This window comes from Mya arenaria, chromosome 16 (assembly GCF_026914265.1).
Source record: "Mya arenaria isolate MELC-2E11 chromosome 16, ASM2691426v1".
NCBI lineage: Eukaryota > Metazoa > Mollusca > Bivalvia > Myida > Myidae > Mya > Mya arenaria.
The window spans coordinates 11,466,145-11,493,498 of NC_069137.1; the positions used below are offsets into that span (position 1 = coordinate 11,466,145).

A 27,354-nucleotide genomic window follows, 5' to 3' on the forward strand; every position below is an offset into this window, starting at 1 on the left:
ATGATACAAGTCAGTGTGATGGTCTTACCTTCACCTATCCCAGTCGCAATCAGGGTCGGTTTTTGTGTTTCCAAACCTGAAAAACATCTTTCATCGAAACGTAGTAGACTTAACCACAATCAGTGTACCTGAAACATTCATTTTTTAATAGTTCATTTAAACTAATGCTACCCACCCCCTTATTTTAAACCAAATTACTTTACAACGATTCGGAAACAAATTATTACAAATCGTACTGCTCAGTTTCGTTGGCAAGATATTGGTCGAACATGTGGTCTTGTGGTTTGGGGATAAAACCGGAGAACCCGGAGTAAACCCGATAGTCAGGCTTGCTTACAACAAACCACACTCGGATTCTGGCACCTTTTAGGTCACACAAACAACTGCCCTTGACTCCGCCTCCTCCAGATTAAATCTATCTATCTATCTATCTATCTATCTATCTATCTATCTGTCGATCTGTCTATCTGTCTATCCGTCCGTCCGTCCGTCCGTCCGTCCGTCCGTCCGTCCGTCCATCCATCCATCCATCCGATACTGGATGTCGTTTAGCATTAACCGGTACGGAACTGTACGGGCGTTATGCTCGGCTCGTCGCAAAAATATTGAGTTGTGCGAATCGCTACAGCAAAAAAAAACCAAAAACATGGCGACCAATTTCCTTTTCGCCGTCATACACGTCGTAAAAACGGCGTGTGGTCTCCATAACACTCCAGAACATCGGGAGTTTAAGCTCATAACACCCAATATGACTTTTGAAGATGTAGAGATAATGTTTTTGTGCGAGCCGGGGTCTATATCCGAGATTGACATGTCAACATCCGACAATGGGCCATGGACCCGTTTGTATGAAAAACAGCTGTACGACATTCCTGTCGTACAGTTCATCGGGAAATTCTCCGCCTTTTTGTGCATCAGAGTAAGGTATATACAATGGAACAAAATGTCTCTGGATAATGATATAAGTTTTTCCAAACATAAGATTGAATGCCGGTCTAATTTTAATATACCACTAACACCACTGCTAGTCCACCTAAATGGCCGTCAACGAGTCTTTTGACGATTTTGTTTAACTATGGCAGACTCGTGACGTCCACCATCCCAACATAAAGTAACGAACGGTCCTTGCGCAGAGAATCTTCGCGGCCACAATTTTGAAATTATCTCCGTTATATAGTCCAAATAATTGTACGTTGGCAGATTTTGTTTAGATTTTTGATATGGCAAATCCTTCACGTACAAATTGTTTAGTATCAAAAGTGGGTAGTTATTCCGATCGGGATTCCGGGTTAAAACATTTAACATCTAAAAAATATCATTAAAACAAGAAATATTACCAGATTATGTTATTTTCTATCAGTTCCATACATAAAAATGTCATATCCTATGAATAATTACGAGTTTGACGTGTTTTTTTTCATTTCTTGCTGTCAAAACATAGCGATATATGCATGAAGGGCACCTGCAAGGCTTCAGGGCACAATTTTTAAACAATCTGAACATTTCGGTCATGACAGAGTTGTTACGATTGTATTTACGAGGTCTATCTCGAAGCTTGTCGGAGGTGGCCGAGTAATTACGATTGAGTCAAGTTGTTCGCCTTGGCATAATTGTTGTCTGTGTCAGTCAACTTTCGTTTTATTGGAAAGGTAAATAATGTGTTTCAATGCATTAAATGCTTGTTTTGTGCAAAATAACCTTTCACTTACATGGTAAAATATGAATATAAACCTTTATAATCAATTTAAACCATAAAATACTTTGAACACTTAATACAATTTCAATATTTTTCAAAACACCCACGTTTTTTACACAAACCTGTTTAGACATTAGGGATTGGAAGAATCCCGTATAACAGGTCTATAATTTTAGACTAAGGCTGGTGCTAGCCACAATAATGTGCGTATAGGGAATGTTTTTTAACATTTGGATATTTATTGTGTTCCCTATAACGCCACAAGTCGATTTATTTATACCAATGTAAAATGAAATATTCGACCATTATTCTACAAATACACTGAATTGTTAAAAGAACAGATAAAAGGGACACATAGATGATATACTGGTTAATACCTTTTTCTTATAACTTTAGTTTTCCATGAAAAACTGACGCTGATCGGCTTCTGTCAACTTTTCAACGCCATATTGGGTTCGCCACTATTAGTATATTTATCTTACGCAGTTACCTCCCCTGTCGGGACATTGATATTCTCGATATATAATTCATATTGTTGATTTTTTTCGACTGTTTTCCTTGTTAATATATATATATATATATATATATATATATATATATATATATATATATATATATTTGTTTTATTAAAACTTTTAAAAATCCTTATATATATGTTTTCACATTTTTAACAAATATTGATACCTTTACCTGAAGATGACTACATGATTTCAAATGCGCATTTTATTAGCGGAGTTTAACCGAATCAGGTGCGCGCTATCTTTCCGCTCGATATACTTAGCGCTGGGATCTTGGCTAGGAAAAGAACAAGTGGCATATAGACGCGCAGAGTCGCCAACACAAAAATCGTCAAAGACTCTGAAGCGGCTGTTTATATGGACTAAGGCTGGTGCCTGACAAAATGTGACTTTATTTTAAACTGGGACTGAAACCCATGTCTGTTGACATTTCTACAGTTTAAAAAATATTCCTAACTTTACTTCTTGGAGAATGGTAGAGAAATGTTTTTGAGATGCTGAAGCAGGTCAGTATTGTCACATTTAATTATCAATATGTTTTGCTTTCGGAAGGTGTGTGACGAACAACAACAAAACTGGCACTGACACACCACCTGACTGCAGCGACGCTGGTACTAGCAAGACTGGCGACAAAAACGTTTTTGAAATGCAGGCAGAAAGAACAGCTCCACCTTCACGTCCTAAAAAACAAACTACAAGGTAAAACATTGGTGTACAAATGCATGAAGCACACACAAACAGTGTATGTTTAATACTGTGTTAGTGACAGTGTACTCGGCTAGCTCGGTTGGGAGACCGCCGGTCTATCAATCTAAGGGTTTGATCCCCACCACAGGCGGCAGTTCTGGTTTTATTCAGGAAAATCTTAGTTACCGAATGTTTAGCCCCAGCAATGTACTTACAGTACACTCCACGAGGAACTACCACTTTCCTCGGTGACTCGGAGGCGTTTTTAATTTATCGCGGATTTCCGCCAAGTACACAACCTTTTTCCTCGCTAAATTTCACCGAGTTGCACCGAGTTAATCGTTTTCTATGGACGGTTTTATTGCAGGTAGTGCCGGTGATCGTATCGATTTATTGACCTAATCGTGGAACTCAGCGTTTTGTGCATACATGTAGCTACTACAGTACATAGCTCTGTTAAAACAGTATTAAATAATTAATTTTTTCAAAGTACAGTCAGTTTCTTTTTAAAAACAATTATTGTAAATTTCCATATCAATTTTCATCAGCATCGTAAAACAAATGTTGTTTTTCACATTATGTAATTAAAAGATATACCATAGCGTGCGTTTGTGTTTGTTATTGTCATCTTTCTCTTACTATATTAAGGTGTTGAGAGCTTAATTAGATTGGAGTAAAGAAGGTGTTGAGAACTTTGTAAGTGTGAATATTTTTCAGTCATTATTTCTTAATTTGCATTTTACCACTTATTAATTTATCCGTAGTTATCAATGGTTCTAAACTTATCCATTATGCATATTAGTGTAAATCCTTCATCAAGTTAATTAAAATCCCATTAAACACCATTGTATACATGCATTGAAATGAATAACACATTCTAATTCGGCTTCAGATCAAACAGTCTCACTGTGTGACGTCACATAACTCACAGTTTTACCCACGAGGATCTCATGGAGAGCATGTATATTGTTATATATGCAGGATTAATGTGTCTGAGTGGTGTTTTTGAATGTAACTTTAGTATTGCATTTCCAACTTTATTTCATCACATTAATTACTTACCTATAAATCATTGAATGTGCTGACTTTTATTGATGATTCAATAAGTATAACTGTACATAATTGCTTCTTACAGTCTACAAGTGTGGTACACGTTTTAAAGTTTATTGGCAGATAGTTTTACAAAAATGTCATGTCTAAATGTTTTCTTAATCCCATGATTGCCCTTGCTGTTTATTTAATCCTCCAATAGATATTTCACACTTCCTCTTTCTACATGCAATACGTCGTTTAGGACGGTTATTTACTAATTAACTTGTCAACAGTTGCGTATACGGTTAGCTAGATAATCTTCGTCTGTGAAACTTGGTAAGTGTGAAAGTTATGATTGATGTCCTTTGGATGTCCGAAAATTAGGTACGTGAAATAAATTATTTTTATAAATAATTACGGGTGTAGCAAAAAATATCAAATAAATTAAACAAAATTAGATACAGTGGGAGATTCTTATCGGTTTTCCTCCGAGTTTCGCGGTGTTTTTACCTCCGAGTAACGCGGCGATTGTTATTATACGGTCCACTGATCAGCCTCGGTTGGTGAACGAGTAAAAACGCCGAGGAAAGAGGATTATGATCAATTGGATGTCGTGTCCGCGATGACCAAAATCTGCCGAGGAAAACAGAAAGTGGTAGTTCCGCATGGAGTGTACTGTATATAACTGAAATACTGTGAAATCATTTGTATTCGTTGGCATGAAATTCCGTGGTTTTCCGAAATTTTACATTTTCGTGGGTACATGAATTCGTGGTTTTTCATTTTTGAAAAAAAAATCTGCGATCATCCTAAATCGTCTGCATAATCTGCACGCGCTGGGCACATGATTTCACTAATCTACGTCATACGGTTTATGACACTCGCAATAGTGGTACAACATGTCAATTAATGCATATACCATGTCAATTATCGATTTAATTGGAAATTAAGGTCATAAAAGAAGATGTACCCTGATCACAGATATAGATAGGCGAAGCCATTGCAAACTGTGAAGACACCAAGAAGGTGCGTATATTTGAGTAAACAATCAATGTAATCGATTAAATATTTCTTCAAAGAAATAAATCGAGTACCGATATTCAATACGCACGTCTTGCAAACCTGGAGATTTTCATAAATAGCACACGTTACAGCATGTGTTTCATAAAAAAAAACAATGAATTGATTTTGTTTGTTATTTGTTTAAGGCAAATACAATATATTAACAAAACAATAATAGTCAGATATAGTGTCAGTTCGGTATTTACGCTGTTACATCTAAAGAATATCTAAAGAATATACTATGTACGTACATAACATACTATGTACATAACAAGTCAATTGAAAAAGTGAATTATATAAAGAGGACTATATTTCGTGGGATCTTGAATTCGTGGATCACCCCTCCCACGAAAACCACGAACATTAATGTCCCACGAACATTAATGATTTCACAGTACTGTTGAAAAATGGCAAAAACAAAGCAAACAAACCTGTACCAAACTAAAAACCTAAAAAAAAATCCCTACATATTCTTGGGGCCATGTTACCCTAACCACACAATTTTTTATTTTAGGCCTTATTATAGACAAATACACCAACTGATTACTGAAGCAGAAACCTGACACAAACAAGAAATTTCCCCACCCATCTACACCAAATTTGATTGTTAGATTAACCCTTAAAATACGCATAAAAACACACATGGTGACTAAATATTGTTCATTTTATAAAGTTTGATACTAAATATTATAAATTACTAACCTGCAATTACATTCTGCTGTTAGGTATTGGGAAATAATAAATGTTTACATTTGCTCCTACTGCTTATTTGACTGTACAGGAAATGAACCGGAAGTCACCTTTGTCGCAAAGCATTATGGGCTACTGGACATAGAGCTTGCTTTTCCTCCTAAGCTGTGGATAAACCCACTCATTAAAAGTTTCCATACACATTATATTTGTCTCAATCAATAATAATTAGTCTTAATATCTTTGATAATATTTTTTGATTTTATTAAAAAAAAAAGTAACTGATAAGATACGCAATTAAACAATTTTTTTTGATAAATAAAAGCCTAAAACAAAATATTTAACCAGGTTACTAAGCTTTTTCCGCAATATATACCAGACCTTTTTTCAATAATACTTCACATGAGACCTATTTTGAATATTAAGCCTTTTGATTACTGGGATCAAAGACATATAAATTCTAATTATAAAAAATAAAGTTTGTAAAAACACTGAGTTAAGAAAGTCTAACATATTATCAGTCTGATTCAGTCTAATTTGTATTTCACCAAAATCAAATAAAGTATTTCTGTTCTTAATATTTACCACTGATCACCAAAATATTTTTTTTTGATATCTCAGCATCTGTCAAATGGAAGCAGACTTAACCCACAAAATATGTCAAAATAAATGACAATTAGTTCCTCATTAGGGCCCTTTTTACACCATTTTTCCGATTGAGTAATGCCGAATGAGGTGTATATCCTGGTGGTGCTAAAACCGGATATCCAGTTTTGATATTGGGTAAAGCCAGTAATACAGTTTATGATACCGGATTATGTTGATACCCGGTTTTTTGTCACAGTTGGTACCGGGTAACACCTTCGAAACGCAATCTGCCGTGCCATGTGATACCGGGATTTATATTCTGATAATAACCCGATATCTCTTGGCCCGGTCTCAACATAAGGTCACAGACAACTGAACTGATTTCATATATATTCTACACAATTGACCAATTTGCAGGTGAAATAATACTGATTTTAAGTGCTGCATGACCCCAACACAATATATGGAGGAAAGCTCTACTTGTTTACTACACATTAAACTCCGTTGGAAAAAGTCACGTTTCTCTTAAGAACAATAAAATTATTTATTGAACGGAACCACTGTGAATCCGGTAAAATTACGGTGTCTGGTGTACGAGGACAAACAATGCGGTGAAATGTAGACAGTATAAAGTAGATCAGGTAGATCCAGCATGTTCAGCCTGTTTTTGAAATCACAAACCATTCAGCTTCAAAACCTATAAATATGGAAGTTGACCAATGGTCTGAGATGGTATAACCATTCATTGCTTTATGGTAATATGCTATTTAAAAGAGATAAGGCATGTAAAAATGAATAGGCACTTCCGAATTGGTGTTATCTGAGAGTAGGATTTTCATATTATACCTTAATATCGATAACATTCTTGTTATTGTTATACACACTATCACAATATTTATATCAAACTTATGATTAATTTACTAATAGAACTTATGTTATTATTGGCACATGACATGTCTTTTGTTTCTATACATATTGTTGTGACGATGAGCTTTTTATGCTTAAGTCGAATAAATTTTCTGTTCTGTTCTGTTCTGTACATTTAGTAGTCCCTAAAATACGTAAAATTACAATAAATCTGCCAAACTGACCAACATAAACAATTTGTATTGTATTAAAACCTTGAAATTTAACTAGGTGAAATATTTTCTTATTGATTACAAATAAAAATGTGCATTTTGCATTTACTTTCTGTAACTTATTTCGTACTTTCTGTAGGCAAAGTATGTAAACCTCAAATAAATCAGTCAAATGTCATCCAATTTGTACAATACTTATACACATCATGTATTTTCATAAGTAATTCAAAAAAAAAATTTTTTCTTTAAAGCTGCACTCTCACAGATTGAATGTTTCGACAACTTTTTAGCTCACCTGTCACGTAAAGACAAGGTGAGCTTTTGTGATCACTCTTCGTCCGTCGTCCGTCTGTCCATCCGTCCGTCCGTCCGTCCGTTCACAATTGCTTGTGAACACAATAGAGGTCACAATTTTGACCTAATCTTTATGAAACTTGGTCAGACTGATCATCTCTATAAAATCTAAGTCAAGTTCGATATTGGGTCATCTGGGGTCAAAAACTAGGTCACTAGGTCAATTAGTACAAAAACCTTGTGAACACAATAGAGGTCACAATTTTAGCCTAATCTCAATGCAACTTGGTCAGAATGGTCATCTCTATAAAATCTAGGTCAAGTTCGATATTGGGTCATCCGCAGTCAATAACTAGGTCACTAGGTCAATTATTAGAAAAACCTTGTGAACACAACAGAGGTCACAATTTTGACCTAATCTTTATGAAACTTGGTCAGACTGATCATCTCTATGAAATCTAGGTCATGTTCGATATTGGGTCATCCGGGGTCAAAAACTAGGTCAGTAGGTCAATTAGTAGAAATACCTTGTGAACACATTAGAGGTCACAATTTTAGCCTAATCTCAATGCAAGTTGGTCAGAATAATCATCTCTATAAAATCTAGGTCAAGTTCGATATTGGGTCATCCGCAGTCAATAACTAGGTCACTAGGTCAATTATTAGAAAAACCTTGTGAACACAACAGAGGTCACAATTTTGACCTAATCTTTATGAAACTTGGTCAGACTGATCATCTCTATAAAATCTAGGTCAAGTTCGATATTGGGTCATCTGGGGTCAAAAACTAGGTCAGTAGGTCAATTAGTAGAAATACCTTGTGAACACATTAGAGGTCACAATTTTAGCCTAATCTCAATGCAACTTGGTCAGAATGATCATCTCTATAAAATCTAGGTCAAGTTCGATATTGGGTCATCCGCGGTCAATAACTAGGTCACGAGGTCAATTAGTAGAAAAACCTTGTGAACACAATAGAGGTCACAATTTTAGCCTAATCTCAATGCAAATTGGTCAGAATGATCATCGCTGTAAAATGTAGGTCAAGTTTGATATTGGGTCATTCACGGTCAATAACTAGGTCACTAGGTCAATTAGTACAAAAACCTTGTGAACACAATAGAGGTCACAATTTTAGCCTAATCTCAATGCAACTTGGTCAGAATGATCATCTCTATAAAATCTAGGTCAAGTTCGATATTGGGTCATCCGCGGTCAATAACTAGGTCACTAGGTCAATTAGTACAAAAGCCTTGTGAACACAATAGAGGTCACAATTTTAGGCTAATCTTAATGCAACTTGGTCAGAATGATCATCTCTATAAAATCTGGGTCAAGTTCGATATTGGGTCATACGCAGTCAATAACTAGGTCACTAGGTCAATTATTAGAAAAACCTTGTGAACAAAATAGAGGTCACAATTTTAGCCTTATCTTAATGAAACTTGGTCAGAATGATCATCTTAACATAAGCTAGGTCAAGTTCCATATTGGGTCAACCCAGGTCAAAAACTAGGTCACTAGGTCAATTAGTAGAAAAACCTTGTGAACACAATAGAGGTCACAATTTTAGCCTAATCTCAATGCAATTTGGTCAGAATGATCATCTCTATAAAATCTAGGTCAAGTTCGATATTGGGTCATTTACCGTCAATAACTAGGTCAATAGGTCAATTAGTAGAAAAACCTTGTGAACACAATAGAGGTCACAATTTTAGCCTAATCTCAATGCAATTTGGTCAGAATGATCATCTCTATAAAATCTAGGTCAAGTTCGATATTGGGTCATTTACCGTCAATAACTAGGTCAATAGGTCAATTAGTAGAAAAACCTTGTGAACACAATAGAGGTCACAATTTTAGCCTAATCTCAATGCAATTTGGTCAGAATGATCATCTCTATAAAATCTAGGTCAAGTTCGATATTGGGTCATTTACCGTCAATAACTAGGTCAATAGGTCAATTAGTAGAAAAACCTTGTGAACACAATAGAGGTCACAATTTTAGCCTAATGTTAATGCAACTTGGTCAGAATGATCATCTCTATAAAATCTGGGTCATGTTCGATATTGGGTCATCCGCAGTCAATAACTAGGTCACTAGGTCAGATATTAGAAAAACCTTATGAACACAATACCAATGTGCAGTATATCACAGGTGAGCGATTCAGGGCCATTTGGCCCTCTTGTTTATTTTTTGTCTTGGAACGAGCCAATTTTTGTGACAATCCATGGAAACCAGTTATATAAGACTGCTGACAAAAATTAGATCGCAGATTTTTATATTTAAGTTCAAAAATTGATGTTTTATGCATTTTTCTTAAACGGTTAGTAACGGTTTAAGCCATAAAACATTAATTATCGACGGAAATATGAAAATCTACGATCTGATTTTTTGTCAGCAATTTTATTTCATTGGTTTGCAGATATCTACGCAATAATCTGCTTTTTCAAAGACAAAAAAGTTGTAAAAATGGTAAATCTGTGAGAGTGCAGCTTTAAATTTTATAAAAATATGCTTTTGAGAGTACTTTCCCCAGGATTTCGTACTTTCCGCTAATTCAAAATATGTAAATTCCAAATATATTCCAAAATGTACAAAAATTATACACATAAGGTGTTTTATGTGTTCAAACATAATTATAAGAAAATATGTGTAATTTAATAAAAATGTGTATTTTGCATGTCTTTCCGTAGGATTTCGTACTTTCCGCGGAAAGTGCACTTTCCTCTAACTAGTCATACTGTTCGGGTAATGAACGCGTATTTTGGTTGGATATAAAAGACTGGCCAGACCGGACCAACGGAAATATCCGTTCCGATCCGAAAAAGAAAGTCGGGTATAAAAGACTGGCCGATCTGGAAGATGTATAAAAATATGTATTGTTTTGTGAAGTGCATTTATAATTACAATTTGTAAACACATGTTTTAACGTTGTGTAACAATTATAAATGTTGTACGTTTCATGTTTACAAATTACAAATAATCAAACATTGCTTTCAGATTATTAATATATGATTATTGATATTTAATAATAACCAAAAAAGGAGACAAATTCAAACGATTATTACTATTTTTATGCAGTGGTTCCTTGAAATATAGTTAAGTAATTTGCGTCAAAAGTGTAATTGATTGTTGTTTGACTTGCACATTTATTTTTGAAGAATGTTTGTTATTGGTCCCTGATTAATTTGATGCACCTTTATCTGTATTGGTTTCTTTTTAATTAGTATATTGTTCAAAAAATTAATGGTATCTATCCAAACATTATCAAAAATTATATGCAACTTATGTATATATATTTAATACTTATATGTAATAACCTGTTAATTGTTGTTGTTTTTGTTATTTTTATGATTTGGAAATTTTGGAAATGGTCCCGTCCGGCAAGTCTTTTATACCCAACCTGTATTTCCTCTTCTGCTGGCCATTCCCTCTATCCTCATATTGTTGCCAAAATTAAGGTAAATAAACATCTATTCTCTCACCCTAACATTGCTTGCACCATTTCATTTATTTTTTCAGACTACGCATCGATTAATATGTGTATCTATATATATGTATATATATATATGGTAATTATCAGTTAAATCAGTTACGGAGTATATCTCAGATCGATATATCCCCAACGTACGAAATACCGGTGGTTACCAATTGTCGGTGTAATCCGAAAAATCTGAATATCTAGTTCACAAAGAGCACTTCTGATGTCCTTTGTTTACAATATTTCTTGGTATATGTCAATATGAAACTTTCAATTGATCTGTAGTTCCTAAGGGTAAAAAAACACATTTATTATATCAAAATTCATTGGAAAGATAATTTTTGAACTTTTTCTATTCATATATGTTACAATCAATGAATAAATTTTGAATAATTCTCAAACAAATTTTGACAGTCGGCATCCATCTTGTTGATTATGTCATCACTGAGCATGTGCTTTTTGGGAGCATGTGCTTTTTGGGAGCACTGCTACTCGACTAAACTTCTGACTTTTTAATGTTCAATAAAGATGCCAATATTGAATTCCAGAAAATGGTGGTGGAATCCTTAAATGATAGGGGTAACATTGTTTTGGTAAAAAATGCGGAAAACATTAGCATAATTTATTTTATTGTTAATTTTTTTTCCATACTTTTTATTTAACTACCGTTTTATATCATGTATAGGACGCTAGCATAGATAGGACGCAGGCAAAAAAATCGTTGAGAAAACGGGTAAAACCCCTTAATATATAAGATGGGACGCAGCGGAAAAATGTCAAAATCGGAGCCGAAAAATTGAGGTTGGTAAAGTATTTATAACATATATTGAAGTAAAAAAACAAACAAAAATTGTATAAAAGGCATATTTCGGTAAGTGTCTTGTGTATTTCGATAATTATCGTCGTATTTCGGTAATTCAACGTACACAACAATGATATATGTCTTGACATTTTGAGAACATTCACGCATAATATAAGACTTATACAAATGCTGTAATAGACTAGTTCTGACTGACAGTCAACCGTTGCAACCGTTGCAAAACTGTGTATTGTCAAAACTAATGATTGTTTTGATAAGGCTTGTCGCTGCGCGGATTAAAGCATGTCAGCATAATTATTGCGTGTCGGTAATTAGCCTTGCCAGCAGATAAGGCACCTCGGGTAAAGTGCGAACAAACAACAATACGGTATTACCATCGCAATAGTTTGTTCTATTGATGTTTTTCTAATGACAGACAGCGGGTGTTTTTCACACCTTCGCACATTTGAAAAGGTTTGATAGTGACAATAATGCTACTTTGCGTTATGCACATTCCTTTATTATTTTTTTAAAACAGTAACATACAACAAAATGTTTTGTAAAATATCGAAACATTAAAATCATGAACAACGATTAATTGATAAATACCTCCTTTCCCGATTTTCCGTTGCCGTTATAACTCAATCCAGTTAAAATGCTGACTCACATCGAGTTTTTGTGAGTAGCGTCCCTTTTGTAAAAAAGTAAACACTCGTGTTTGTTTTCAATTTATTTCTCAATAAATCATTTTAAAGTAAACATTCAATATATTTCTGCGTGTGTTAACTTGCATGATTTTACCTATGTCAGTTGTTCACTTCGGTGACGCAGTACAGATACTTATTATTACCGCGTTCTTCCCCGGTCCGATATTTTCGACCTGAAATGGACTTGGAAAAAAACAGATGAAATTCTAATAGCATAGAAAGGACGCAGGCATTTCTTAAGACGATAATTGGGGGTAAAAAAGTGCGTCCTATGCATGATATAATACGGTAACCTATTGACATTCTCATGAATGGCACTGTATTGCTACATTTGATAAATGTAAAGAGGTCTATGCTCCTCCTCCGGAAAATTTTTGTTAAATATATCCTAGGATACACTTTATTTTTGCAAGGTCTACTACTATTTTATACCCAGACCTGCCAACATTGCTGACATAATGATTTTAGCTTACTGAATGGTATACAAAACTTACTGTTACTGATAGCAAAATGATTTTTCTTAAAAATGAGTGAAATTTAAAGAAGCTTGCATGTAACTTGGCCAAAATTCCATTGGATAGTTTCTTAATACACATGTAATTGGTACATACAGGATAATTCGGATACTGGAACCGAATGTCCGAAGTGCCAAATAAAAACAAAGCTTCATAATAAGTGCAGCTTTAGCAAAGCTATTTCTTCACTAAAGCTGCGCTTTTTTTCCAAAGCTGCGTTTTTTTCCAAAGCTGTGCTTTTTCTTCGCTTTTTTCAAAAGCTGCGTTTTTTTCATAAAAGGTTCGCTTTTAGTAAAAAAGCTTCGCTAAACCTTCATCTTTTGAAAAATAGCTTCGTCTTTTTGTTTAAGCCATATTATACTTTAACTAAAGCTTCGTCTTTAACATAAAAGCTTCGTCTTTAGCATAAAAAGCTTCGTCTTTTTGAAATTTAAGATGGCTGATATTTATTGAAAAAGACGAAGCTTTTCAACCAAAGACGAAGCTTTAAAAGAAAAGACGAAGCTTATTTTTTTGGATCTTTTGCTTTGTAGGTGCACTTTTTTGCGTTTTAAGTGTATTATATAAATAATAAGTGCTTTTTCTTAGCTGAAGATTTTTTTCTTTTAAAAATTCTGCATTTCATCTCAATTATAATATAATTCATGTTCAAGTTAAGAATTTCTTTTATCAGCAGTAATTTAATTGTTTTAGTTTATTCATGTGTAAATCTACAATAACTTAAAAAAAAATTTCAGTCATTCATCAAATTCATACATTCTATTCCTGATTGAATGAAGTACTCAAACTCTTGATGAATGAATGAAATATGGAAATTCAAAAAAGGGTTGAATCCAAAAATAAAATAATACATGGATGAATGAATGATTGATTGATTGATTGATTGATTGATTGATTGTTTGATTGATTGATTGATTGATTGATTGCATAAATGAATGAATGATGAATGAATGTGAATGTTTGATTGATTTACTGATGTATTGATTGATTAACTGGTGGATTGATTGATTGGTTGGTTGATTGATTAGTGATTGAATGAATGAATAATAATGAATGAATGAATGAATGAATGAATGAATGAATGAATGAATGAATGAATGAATGAATGAATGAATGAATGAATGAATGAATGAATGAATGAATGAATGAATGAATGAATGAATGAATGAATGAATGAATGAATGAATAATTGAATGAAGGAATGAATAAATAAATTAATGAATAATTAATAAATTGATTAATTAATTTACTTAATTAGTTACTTTTAAATGAGTGGATGAATAAATGAATTATCAATTAATGATTCAAAATAAAATAAAAAAGGATATTTTTAATAAATCAATGCAATAAATCATAATTTTATAATATTATGCAAAATAATACACTTACAAAATAAACAGTTATTTATTGCATTCAACTGAATATTCACAGAGTTCATATTACTTTAATTTCTATACATGTTATCATCATAGATGTGAATGCTTTGTTCACAAGCAATTCCCATGATAAGCCATATTTGTACAACAACCAATCAGAATCTCAGAACCAAATTTGAAATAGGGGCGTTTTGTTGGGATTTCAGCAGGAAGGGTTGGATGTTTTTACAGGAATTAATGAATTTACACAAATAACAACCATTGATAATTAAAGGAATAAATTAATGATATTAAATTTATGATATAACTATCATAAGAACATGGACTATGATTTGGAATGACAATCCAATCATTTGATGTTTTGTAAAAGATGACATGCAATACTGGTGAGTTCTTATAATATTCTGATCTTATACTTATTTTAGTTGTTTATCAATTACTTAATAACCTCAGTGACTATTTTCTTAAACATGTTGGACTTATATTTCAAAATGATATCCAGCTCATAAAAATACAATGAAATTTATAAGATTTTTAAAACTCATTGATTTCTTGTTTTTATCCTTGGCTTAACAGACTATCTATCAAAATTTGCAGAATGTTTTTTCCATTAAATGTACATCTGATAAGAATCAGTGTTGTTTTACAAGGGGTAATAAAACTGCTATCTGCCAGATGGCCTACCAGATATTGAAAATTGGATTGATCCATTATGTAAAGTATTAATTAACAATCTGGTAGTTCACACTGTGGAATAAACAGAGCTGTTAGGAACCTCTAAATTTAATAAAAAAAGGCAACATAAGGCAGAGTATGGAAAAAGTCATTTTCCTATGTAGTTGTCAGTTTAAAAAAATAGTTTACAATTTAGGTATCATACTGAAAGGTTGTTATAATTGCCTCTACACAACCTAATGGTGTAAATAATGAGAAGATCTAAACAAAAATAAACAATATTAAGTATAAAATAATATTGATTTCAAACATTTAGAATATGCTTTCATTTGGGGTCCTTCTGAGCTATTGAGTAATATTTTTTTTTTTTTTTAAATGCTTGTAAAATTGCAATTATACTTGGAATATAAATAAATAACATTTGTGTTTTCAAAACTTATATCAAGGATATAGTAAACGATAACTAAAATGTCCTGTTTATTAGGAATAATTTTTAAACTTTAAATATTTGTTAAAAAACGACGATTTTGGGGACGTTATTTGTGACATTTTCGAGTGCTATCATGCAAACTGTAAAAAAAAAGTAAATATTGCTTCATAATTACAGCAATTAGAAACAAACAATACAACAATAAAGTATGTATATAAATACGCAAATAGTTTGATTAAATCAGTTTGTTTTCTTGTATTTCTGTCCCGATAAACAAGTGCATTAGGACGTTACTATGTCGGTCCATTTTTTTGCATGAAAACATTGGAATCTCGATACGTCCATGCATATAATGTTGTGTGATGTGAGCGGTATTTTACAAGAAGAAACACTGGTTTCGCGATATTTATGCGTTGCACCTGAATCTGATGATCAGAAACGCCACTATAAACTTTTATTCACAAAGTTTAATGTGTCGGTCCAACCTATAACGTCCGGTTATTTATCATTAAATACAAAACTACGCAATTTTATAAACATGTTATACTTCGGAAACGCAGTGTTGTGTACTACGTCATCAATTGTGGGCCCCGGTGTACACAACGAAAATTAGCATGGATGCAAAGGAGGTAAGTTGGTGTCGGTCCATCATGTTCTTAAGCGCATAACGGGCGTAGTACAAACCGAAAATGATTGTCATATTGTGTTTCTACTGTATTCATGTATTGGGGTGATTTATTAACCTCCTTATACATGACAAATGACAATGTGTTGGATTTTCGATGTTTTCACTCGGCATACTGGGGGCCTCCCGATAGTTATCGTCTGTATTGAGCATGCTCGTTACGTTTGGACCATTATTTTGGTTTTCCCGTTACACGTGGACACCGCTATGCATTGAGTCTACACTGCCAACGTAACGTCCACATACTATATTATCATTCTTGCATGGTATTATAGTTTACAATCACCATCTTATTGGTAAAAAACACTTTCATGTTTCACATAATGTATCTGTACAGACAGTGTATTGAGAGAATGTCGTTGAAGTACATGAAACACTTGAATATCACAGACGTTATTTTGGACAATGACTTTTTGTTTTTTTGTTACGTCAACCCATAACATCTGTACATACAGATCTACATTCCGAATGTATCTGATAGAATATTGTTTCATTACTTGCAAGATGTGTTACATTTGATTTGATGATCAAGTAAATGAGACAAACCAGATCCGAAGTAATATTATAGAGGAATAAAACTGTTTTCATGTATGGACGTTACTTCTACACCTAAACTGTATGTCAATGTGTTCTACATAACGTCCAAATAGATTTTGATTATATCTATAAACAATCTTGTGCTAAAATTTGTATGAATGAATAATACGTATGTTTATTTAAGAAATATGATTGCACATGAAACATTTAAGTTGAATAAAACAGAATTCATATAAATAACAACATTTGTGTACGGACGTTAAATTTGACATGATATTAGTGTCGTAAGCTTATTGACGACTGATCCGTGTTGACATGACGTCGAAAAACGCTGTCTCATATTGTCTCATTCAATTGTCTCAGTCTGTCCATATTATAAATAATTATATATATATACAGGTTGAATTTCAACTTGGGTGGATTCGTGGAAGTTGCCTTGCCATGCAGTAAAAACAGAAAACTGTTTGTAGCAGAGGTATACACTTAAAACAAAGTTGTCTCTTGCTTTGAACGAATTCTTTATTTTGTTCTTGTTAATAGTTATTGTTCACATTATATGTTTGTGTTTGAAACATTGTTATGTTACAGAACTTTCCATTTATTCTTGGATTCACAAACATTGATAGGAAGCGGTAGGTCCTGTGTTCGATCCGGCCGGAGGGCGGGCTCTATTAGTTTCCGAACACCGCTTCATTGGACAGGATGTTATTCATGTTGATTTTCATGATAATCATACTCATCGGCCCTATATGACCTACAATGTCCAGTGTTTTTCCTGCCTATCAACTCCATTCTGAAGTAAATTTTGTTTTAACCCACCAAAACTCTTTTCCAATCATAAGATGAATTTATTGTATAAGATGAATTTATTGTATAAAACACCTAAATCCAGACATAGTCGTATGATGTACATGTAACATACCTTTTATAGTAAATAAAGGGATATATGTAGTTATACTTAGCTCTAACAATCCATGATGATGATGATGATGATGATCTACCTATCCATGGTGATGATGATATCATGGTGACTGCCTTTTTCATTCAGCAATAGTATGATGATGTCAACAAACAAACCAGAATGCTACAAATGCTGTTACAATACTAACAGAAAGGTGCATCACCCTTAGTTGAATACCATTTGTTGCTTTTCTGATGCTGATGATGATGATGATGATGATGATGATGATGATGATTGGTATAATGTCCAATCAAGGCATGCAGGTGCAACACTCATATCATGAGTGTTGCTTTACAATTGATGATGATGATGAAATCAGAAGTTGATGATGAATGACTGCCTTCTTCCATTCAGCTATTTTATATTGTTGTCAACAAACACCAGAATGCTACAACTGCTGTAACAGTACTAAAAGACATGTGCAGGAGCTGTATTCACACAAAATCTTAAACTTAAGTCAAAATTTCAAATGCAGACTTCTCTATTACTAACTATACGACTTCAATGAAACTTTTTATGACAAGTTTCATTGAAGTATATCTGAAAATGAATTAGAAATCTGCATATTTGAAATTTTCACTTACGTCCAATGTCTTTCCTAAATAGCTTTGTGAATACAGCCCCTGCACTCTAGTGCCTTTTATTACTTTTACATCTATAGATAATGATGATAAAAATGAGCATTAAGTACACTATATTACTGATTTGTAATGATTGAATGTGTCAATCTGACTAATTATTCATCCAATGTCTTCATCTGACTTCAGGTTATTGATGTCCAGGAGGATGAAGTGTTGTTTCGTTACATGGAAGCTGCCAGAGGTGGATTTAAATGGCCAACAGTGACTTTGACTTTATCACAGGGGAGAACCCTGTTCTTGACATCCAGAAGAGTTCAAACCGTGTTCAGATTTTTAAGTTAAATTAGACTTTGACTTTATCACAGGGGAGTACCCTGTTCTTGACATCCAGAAGAGTTCAAACCGTGTTCAGATTTTTAAGTTAAATTAGACTTTGACTTTATCACATGTATGGGAGAACCCTGTTCTTGACATCCAGAAGAGTTCAAACCGTGTTCAGATTTTTAAGTTAAATTAGACTTTGACTTTATCACAGGGGAGAACCAATCATTTGTTGTGGTATTTTTTCTATTATAATTTAGGCGATTTCAGTTAAACAAATAAAGTTATGGAAATACTTCAGTATCGTTTATAACGTTGGGGCCAGGTCCGTGTGCAGGGTCCATCCTAGAGGGTAATAGTCGATTTGCCAGATAGAGATCACTGTGCAACTTGTCCGGGGTGAGCAATGATGTGTAACAATGAAAATGATGTCATCACAGATAAAGTTGTACAATAATCTCTATCTGGCAAATCGACTATTAGGGAGAAATACTTGTTAGCCTAGAGCTATAGATTACCAAACTTCTCCAATGCCGAACTCAAGAAGTGTTTTTATATATATAACGTTGTGGCACACCAATTCGCCCACCAAAAGAATATATTTAAACGGTGAGGGAAAAATAATAAAGTTATGAAGCTTTTATTTTGTGTCCACCCAAGAGAACATGTGACCTTGATAATTGTCATAACATGTTTCCAACCGGGTTCATATAAAGGTCAGTAGTACCGTCGTCAGGTGTCTCTCTCTCTCTCTCTCTTCTCTCTCTCTCTCCTCTCTCTCTCTCTCTCTCTCTCTCTCTCCTCTCTCTCTCTCTCTCTCTCTCTCTCATGCATTTTAGGTACCTCTTACCCATAGGGCATGTAATTTGTTGGTTTTTAATATAATATGGTGCTTTAATCCAATGCCCTATGTCAATAGTAACGTCCAAACAGAATTTTGGTCAAACTGTCAACAGTAACATCCGAACATTATTTTGTCCAGAATTGTTTCCTACCTTCAAATAAACATTTACAAAGTACATACATTATAGTCTACGTTGTAATGAAGAGATTACAAAGCTAATATAAGTTTAGAAGTCAAATCTGATATGTAGAAACAAATGTAAAGTCCAAAAATTTGGGTAACGTCCGTAACACTTACAATTTAATGTTTTATTCTTTTTTACATTACAATGTTTGAGAAATGATCACTATGGGCATGTACACTGTGCATCCAACTTGTTGTAAATTAACATTCATCTCCAATTTAGCACTTTATTTTTATGTCAAACCAATGTCAAAGCATGTTGAGTAACGTCCGTAACTTTCAATGTAGCTCATAAAAAAACTTAATTTGTATATATTATGCATTCTGAACTATCTTCTAACGTACCATTTATAAATGGTGAATAAATCTGCCATAACTAGAACCCATGCATTACAGGATATACTCAATTCTATTTGTTCAGGTGTTGTCAAAAAAATATTACTCAATAGCTCAGAAGGACCCTTGGTTTAATAGAGATTAAAGTATCAGTAAATAAAAATTAATTTAACAAAATATACCAATATAAGGATATTTAACAATTTCACATTTTGATACAGCAATAAAAGATCATAATGTTTTTGTTTTATTCTTTATTGGGGAAGTTTTGCAATAAAATTAATGAGAGTAAACTTGATTGCTATAAATGTGATCTATCTTTATTATTATTTTTTTTGTTGTTTAGATTTGAATAACATCAGAAATTGTTAGGTGGGAAGACAAAATATCAGTTTTGAGGGCAAATACTAAAAAACAAGGCTTCTTAAAGCTGCATTTAAAAAAAACAAAACCTGAAGCTTTTTTCACAAAAGTTGTGGGGGTTTTCTGGCTAAAACTGCACCAAGGTTCACAAAATATTCTTTTTAGTAAAAACGCAGTGCTTCGCAAAAGCTGCGTTTTTTTACCCAAAAGGCACAAACCAAAACCGCAGCTTTTGCGAAGAGCTGCGCTTTTCGGCCAGTATAAAAACCGCAGCTTTACTCCTTGAACACTATTCTAAGGCAAAAAAGGGTATTAGAAAGCCTGAAATACTGATAGCTTCGCCCCCCTTGTCCCCCACCAGAGCTTTGCCCTGGACCCATCGGGACCTTTAGCGGCCCCCTGAACCCCATGCAGACATTTTTAGGATTGGCAACTTGGCTCTGTTATCATCCCTGATTGACTCCCAGTTTTTGTGCAGAATCCTAGCTTCTCTCTAACCAGCAGGAAATTCAATTTATCAAGTACCTTATTTAAGTTATTGAGCTAACTTGCAAATTTGGTCAAACTACAGAAGTCTCAGCACATGAGTTGAAATCACATTACCTGAAATATGGACTTCAGTTCTGTCCAGTCAAGTTTTTTATGTAAATTGTTGGTTAGGTCTGAAAGTTGATCTCTTGGCATGATATTAAGAGAAAACAGACATTCAAGCATTAGAAGATTAACTTGACAGCTGACATTGGTCACAAGAGTGCTGTAACAGCTAAAACTCTTACACTAAGAAAAATGTTTTTATCTAATGATTGTCTGCAACTTTTTTGCAAACATGTTCAACCTTTCATATTTTTAACATTCATTCAATAAATGCCGGTGAAGTATTTGGCAATGTCAAGTTTCCAGACTCTGCTTATGATGTCTAAACTGTTTACTTTAAAACCAAACTAATAACAGTATGGTAGACAAATGTATTTGGAAGCGGTGTTGCAAATTTTACAGGACACAAACAACATACAATAAAATAGCATGACCCTATTAATTATAACCAAGAACAACACGGAGCACTTTGTACAACAAACAAAACATGATGTCACGTTTAACGTTACACCTTTTCAAAATATTCCCGCACACAGTGACACATTTACAGTGTCTTCCACCCACTTATCAAACACATCTCTGAACCACACCAACTCGTATCACCGGATATGCGTCTGAGCAGCAATCGCCAGTTCCTGTAATAATTCAAACTTCCCGCCTCGAAGTTCACCCTTTAACCTAGGGAACAAAGCGAAATCCATATAGGAGCCAGGTCTGGACTGTATGGAGGATGCTGCAGACGCTCATATCCAAAGAAATCAATTGTCATTAGCGTATCCTCGGCCCGATGACTTGTATGCTTTGTCCTGTTGTCACTGGTCAATTCCCGGCGAATTATCCGCAATAATTTAATTAAAAATCCATATGATTTAACATTTTTGTCTTTTTCACTTAATCACATTTTTTAAATTATGATGATAGAGCATAAACATTACATCTTATATGCTGATAGCGCATAATAACAATATAACAAAGATGTATGTTTTGTCAAAATATAATTTTAGTGTTAAGAAATAACAGTTTACCTTCGTGTAGTACGCCTTGTTGACTGTCTGGCCAGATGGGACCGCGTGCTGAAGTAGGATTCTGGAGCTGTCCATGATGAAAATAAACATTGTCTTGTTCAGTGACTTGGCAATGTGCACTTTCTTTAGATGAGGGGATTGTGGAGTTTTCCATGCCATTGAGGCATATTTAAATTATTTAGATATTTGCGACTCGAACGTTGATGCTTGTGAAAAACATGTCATGGTTAACTAATCTATATTAATGAATCAGTTTCAAGTGCATACAGATATAAAAAACAGCAACATTATTTTTGCTCTCATCCCTCGATATGGACAACATCAAACAATTTCCCTCGAGCTCGCGTATAGGTAAATGGCCGTTATCATTATAATAGTCTCGTTATTCTAATAACATCGTTACTATCCTCAGTCCTCTTAATAGCTCTCCCCTGTGCAGTTATTTATTTGCTTCATCCATCCGCAGTACACCGCCAGGGCATCAAAAGGTATGGATATCTCCGTAACAACAAAGCATATCGTATTGATATCTTACACATTACTAGATAATGTAATTACAATGAAATCACTCAATTCAGTTTTTATTCTTATTTTCAATTTGTTGATTAATGTTGGAAATCGTACCACATGAATGAACATTTGTGAGCAATCATGCAACTTTCGGCGAGAATTGGGCTATTATACAAAAGAGGAGACACATTTCCATCAGTCGTGTATTGCACAGGGTCAAGTTATTTGAAACTCTTCGATTTTGATAAATATATAACCATAAAATACAAAAAATGATAGAAAACTTTCCATGTGTCAAAATCAAATGCTTATCGATTTATCACTTTTTGAGCTATATCTGGTGTCCGTTCCCCCACAGTGATGACACTCCTGAAATAAAATATGATCATGATAGACAGGGGTGTAGAAATTAATTTAAGTAGCAGGGAATATCCAAAAAGAAGGCGGGAGGGGGGGGGTCTGGGTGTCCTCCCCCAGTTAGGGTCAAGGGGGCAACGCCCCTTGTGGGATGAATTTAGGCTTTTTAACCACAGTTTCTAGTCTTCTAGTGCATGTTTATTTTGTAACAGGGAACCTAAACATAAATGAACTTGAATATAATACTGAATGTGAGTACTACCCCCCCCCCCCCCCACACACACACACACATACAGACACACACACAAACTAAATCAAATTACTGTCAAATTCAGATTCAGGATAGTATTATAATATTCCAGACCACATCCCTTGCCATTTGCTAGCAATTCCCTGCTAATAGTATATGTCAGGGTTCCCTCTGGGTTCTAAAATGTTGTCGCCACTCAACAGGACGGACGCGGATGCCGACAAAGCCTTTAAGGGCAATGACTATAAAAATGATATATTTTTAGTCACTGCCCTTTAGTGGCAATCCGCGTCCTGTTATCACTAGTAAGGGGCACATCTCTCTATTAGTGGTATCAACTTAAACTTCCATATGTAGTTTAAGATCTCATTCAGGGCAAGTGCAGTGCACACAAGAACTGTTACTCTTGCTTCCATATTGTTAAAGTTATTGCCCTTGTTAAAGCTGCACTCTCACAGATTTACCACTTTTACAACTTTTTAACCAGGTTTTCACATTTTTGCGTAAATATCTGCAAACCAATGATATAAGATTACTGACAAAAGATCAGATCGTAGATTTTCATATTTTCGTTCGAAAATTCATGTTTTATGGCTTAAACTGTTACTAACAGTTTAAGAAAAATGCATGAAACATCAATTTTTAAACTTAAATATAAAAATCTGCGATCTTATCTTTTGACAGCAGACTAATATAACTGGTTTTCATGGATTTTCGCAAAAATCGTCTCGCTCCAGGACAAAATATTAAAAAGTTGTCTAAGCGTTCAATCTGTGAGAGTGCAGCTTTAATTTTCATGCTTAAAGTTTTGTCCGGGGCATATATTGTAGAATATAAGAGGAATTTCATATGTAGATAGATCTCATGGAGGGCAAGTGCAGTGCACACTAACAGTAACTTTAGCTTTTTAGCTTGACTACTCGAAAAATAAGGAGAGCTATCCTACTCACCCGAGCGTCGCCGTAACCACTTATGTTAATGTTTGCGTACAACCAGAAATATCTTCAAAGTCCATTGACCTATGGCTTTGAAACTTTGCACACTTGTTCACCATCATGCCCCCACCCTATACACAGGAGGAGGTAACTTTATCAAGCATTTTGACAAAATTATACCCCTTTTTTTACTTAGAATTTATGTTAAAATTTGCGTACCACCTCAAATATTTCCAAAGTCCATTGACATCTGGCTTTGAAACATTTCACGCATGTTCACCACCGAGTCCCCAACCTGTACACAGGAGGAGGTAACTCTATCAAGCATTTTGACAAAATTATGCCCTTTTTCTACTCAGAATTTAAGTTACAAGTTTGCAAACCACCTCAAATATTTTCAAAGCCACATTGACATCTGGCTTTGAAACTTTGCACACTTGTTCACCATCATGCCCCCACCCTATACACAGGAGGAGGTAACTCTATCAAGCATTTTGACAAAATTATGCCCCTATTTTCGACTTAGAATTTACGTTAAAGTTTGCGTACCACCTCTGAGTAGAAAAAGGGCATAATTTTGTCAAAATGCTTGATGAAAATATCCCAGCACATCATGTATTGTATTGAAATCTAATCTAACAGTGGTCCATCATGTTTCGCCAATACTTTTCAATCCATACACCTAAAAGCGTCGGAATAGTCGAGCACGCTGTGTCTGTGACAGCTCTTGTTTAGCAGACTTCCCGAAAGTCGTCGGTCCGACGGACATGACCGGCAAATTTTGATCCGGTCCGACGATTTCTGAACAAAAATCGGTCCGACTGTACGGCTATTTTTTATTCCCGGTGACCGGAATTTAGCATAAAATTCCGGTAACCAGATTTTAGCATGAGGGCCTTAGAAAAACGTTACACAAGTTTTCATTGGCCGCTTTCGGCACAGTGCCCGTAGAAGAACCAATCGGTGCGCATGTTACATAATGTCAGTCATTTGCGCATCAAACATGGCTTCTCTAACATTTTACGAATGCTAGTTAAATAAAGAGAAACTTTTCAATCGATGAATGCTCTGAAAGGAAAATGAATATGATACGAAATGTCATGGAAGAATTATTTTGTGAAATTGCAAAGAAATAGGAAATGACTCGTTATTGACAAAGAAAAGCAAGTAATAACCTGCGATGATGATGGTGAAACTCAAACCTCCAGAAACAGAAAGTTATGGACAATTTGCTGGTAGGCAATTATTACTTCTATCTTAAAAAATAGCTCTACCTTTTAAATTTAAAAAATAATTTATTCTGTACAAAAGAAACTAAATCCATAATAAGGTAAGTGTAATCTAAATTCACCACTGTAATATAATATTTGGCATGTTGTGAAAGGCATTTTATTTGTGAAAAAAACAACATTATTTTATTGATAAAAGTTTATTTGTACATCCACTGTCCATGATATATTTTGCACTTTTAGGCAGAGTCTAGATGTGCCTGCATATAATCAAACATACTACACCAGAACCATTGGCATCACAGGAGGTTGTCACCCTGTCCAACACTGAAAAAGTCCTTACATCAGGCTCTTGAAATGGAGATTTAACACTCTCTGTGACAAACCTTGATTATAATTAGGAGTGTTTTGAATATCAATATGAACTTTTGAATTTTGACAGAGTGATGATTTTCATAAGAGACATACTATAAAGCCTTAATAAAGAAATAAGCTGCTATTGATGAATAAAGCAATGTTATTACTTCGTTTTTTGTTCCTTTTGTTTCGGTCTGACAGATTTTCTTTCGGTCTGACAGATTTTTATGTCTTGTCAGACCGAATGTCTGCCACTTTTTTCAACTTTCGGGAAGTCTGGTTTAGTGTTAGAGTAATTGCACTTTGTTAATGTTCTTGCTTCAAGTTTTCTCCGAGGCATATATTGAAGAATATAAAAGGTATCAACTTGAAACTTTATAGCTAGATAGATCTCATTGAGGGCAAGTGCAGTGCACAAGAACCATAACTCTTGCTTCCATATTTTTGAGTTATTGCCCTTTGATAATTTTTGTCCTGCTTTACGTTGCACATTCAGTTCAAATGCCACCTTAAGTTGACCTGAAAGTTAAATGGCAACATCAGGGCTTTTTCTGCCCAATTTGGGAAAAAGACCCTAGACATGTAGGGAAATTTTGTGTTGTGAAAATGCCGAAATTGGGAATAACAGTTAAAAGAAAAAGCTGTCTTGTCTCCAGCAAATTAGGATTTGATTTAATAAAAGTTTATTTCCCTTCAAAAGACCTAAATGGCTGAAATATCAATCCTAATGGGTGTAAATATCTATTGCAATAAATCGATCATGACAGATAATATTTCATATAGATATCTGAATGTGATGAAAATCAATGATTTCCAAGTTCAATAATAAAAAAATCGCATAATTTATCAGAATTTTGTAAATGAACCAGTACATGTAAAAAGACTCCCTTGCAGAAATTAAATTGGATTTCCTAAGTATTCTTAAGAATATCCTAAGAAATCTTAGGATTTAATTCTTAGAATTTCCAATCTTTTCCTATCTATTCCTAGGAATAAAGAGTTGGAATACTTTGGAAAACATGGGCGGTATTGGCCCCAAAATCCAATGTTTTCCTAAGTATTCCGAACCGAACCTGGATGCAAAATTCCTATCTTTTCCTTTGTATTCCTAGATGGAAAACATTGGATTTTTACCCATTGGAGTCAAATTGGAAAACATATAGGATTTGTTAGGAGTTCCCAAGAATTCTTAAGTTTTCTTATCATTTTATATCTACCAAATTCTTAAGTAATCCAATGTTTTTCTGAGTTGGAATACTTTGGAAAACATGGGCGGTATTGGCCCCACAATCCAATGTTTTCCTAAGTATTCCGAACTGAATCTGGATGCAAAATTCCTATCTTTTCCTTTGTATTCCTAGATGAAAAACATTGGATTTTTACCCATTGGAGTCAAATTGAAAAACATAGGATTTGTTAGGAGTTCCCAAGAATTCTTAGGTTTTCTTATCATTTTATATCTACCAAATTCTTAAGTAATCCAATGTTTTGCTGAGTGATTAGTGATAAAGCCTGTTCACCAGAATGCATGTGAGACAAATTTACAGACAACATGTCATGATTTAAGTTGCACATGTCGTAGAAAACCATTTGATATCAAAAGGTACATTATAACTTTCTTGTTTAAAAATAAAAATGTCAACCACTATTATG

General features: G+C 34.2%; 1 protein-coding gene across 5 annotated transcripts in view; it reads left to right on the plus strand.

The window, feature by feature from the left end:
• Nucleotides 1–637: 637 nt before the first annotated feature.
• LOC128221874 (protein piccolo-like) overlaps nucleotides 638–27,354 on the plus strand; it is a 76,968-nt gene continuing 50,251 nt past the window's right edge. For 4 of the 5 annotated variants that reach the window (XM_052930500.1, XM_052930501.1, XM_052930502.1 and 1 more), the window contains exons 1-2: nucleotides 638–924; nucleotides 2,767–2,913. In XM_052930500.1, the coding sequence (XP_052786460.1) occupies nucleotides 647–924; nucleotides 2,767–2,913 (425 nt within the window). In that variant the 5' untranslated portion in view covers nucleotides 638–646. The remainder of the gene's footprint in view (nucleotides 925–2,766; nucleotides 2,914–27,354) is intronic. The other variant, XM_052930504.1, reaches the window with a different exon arrangement.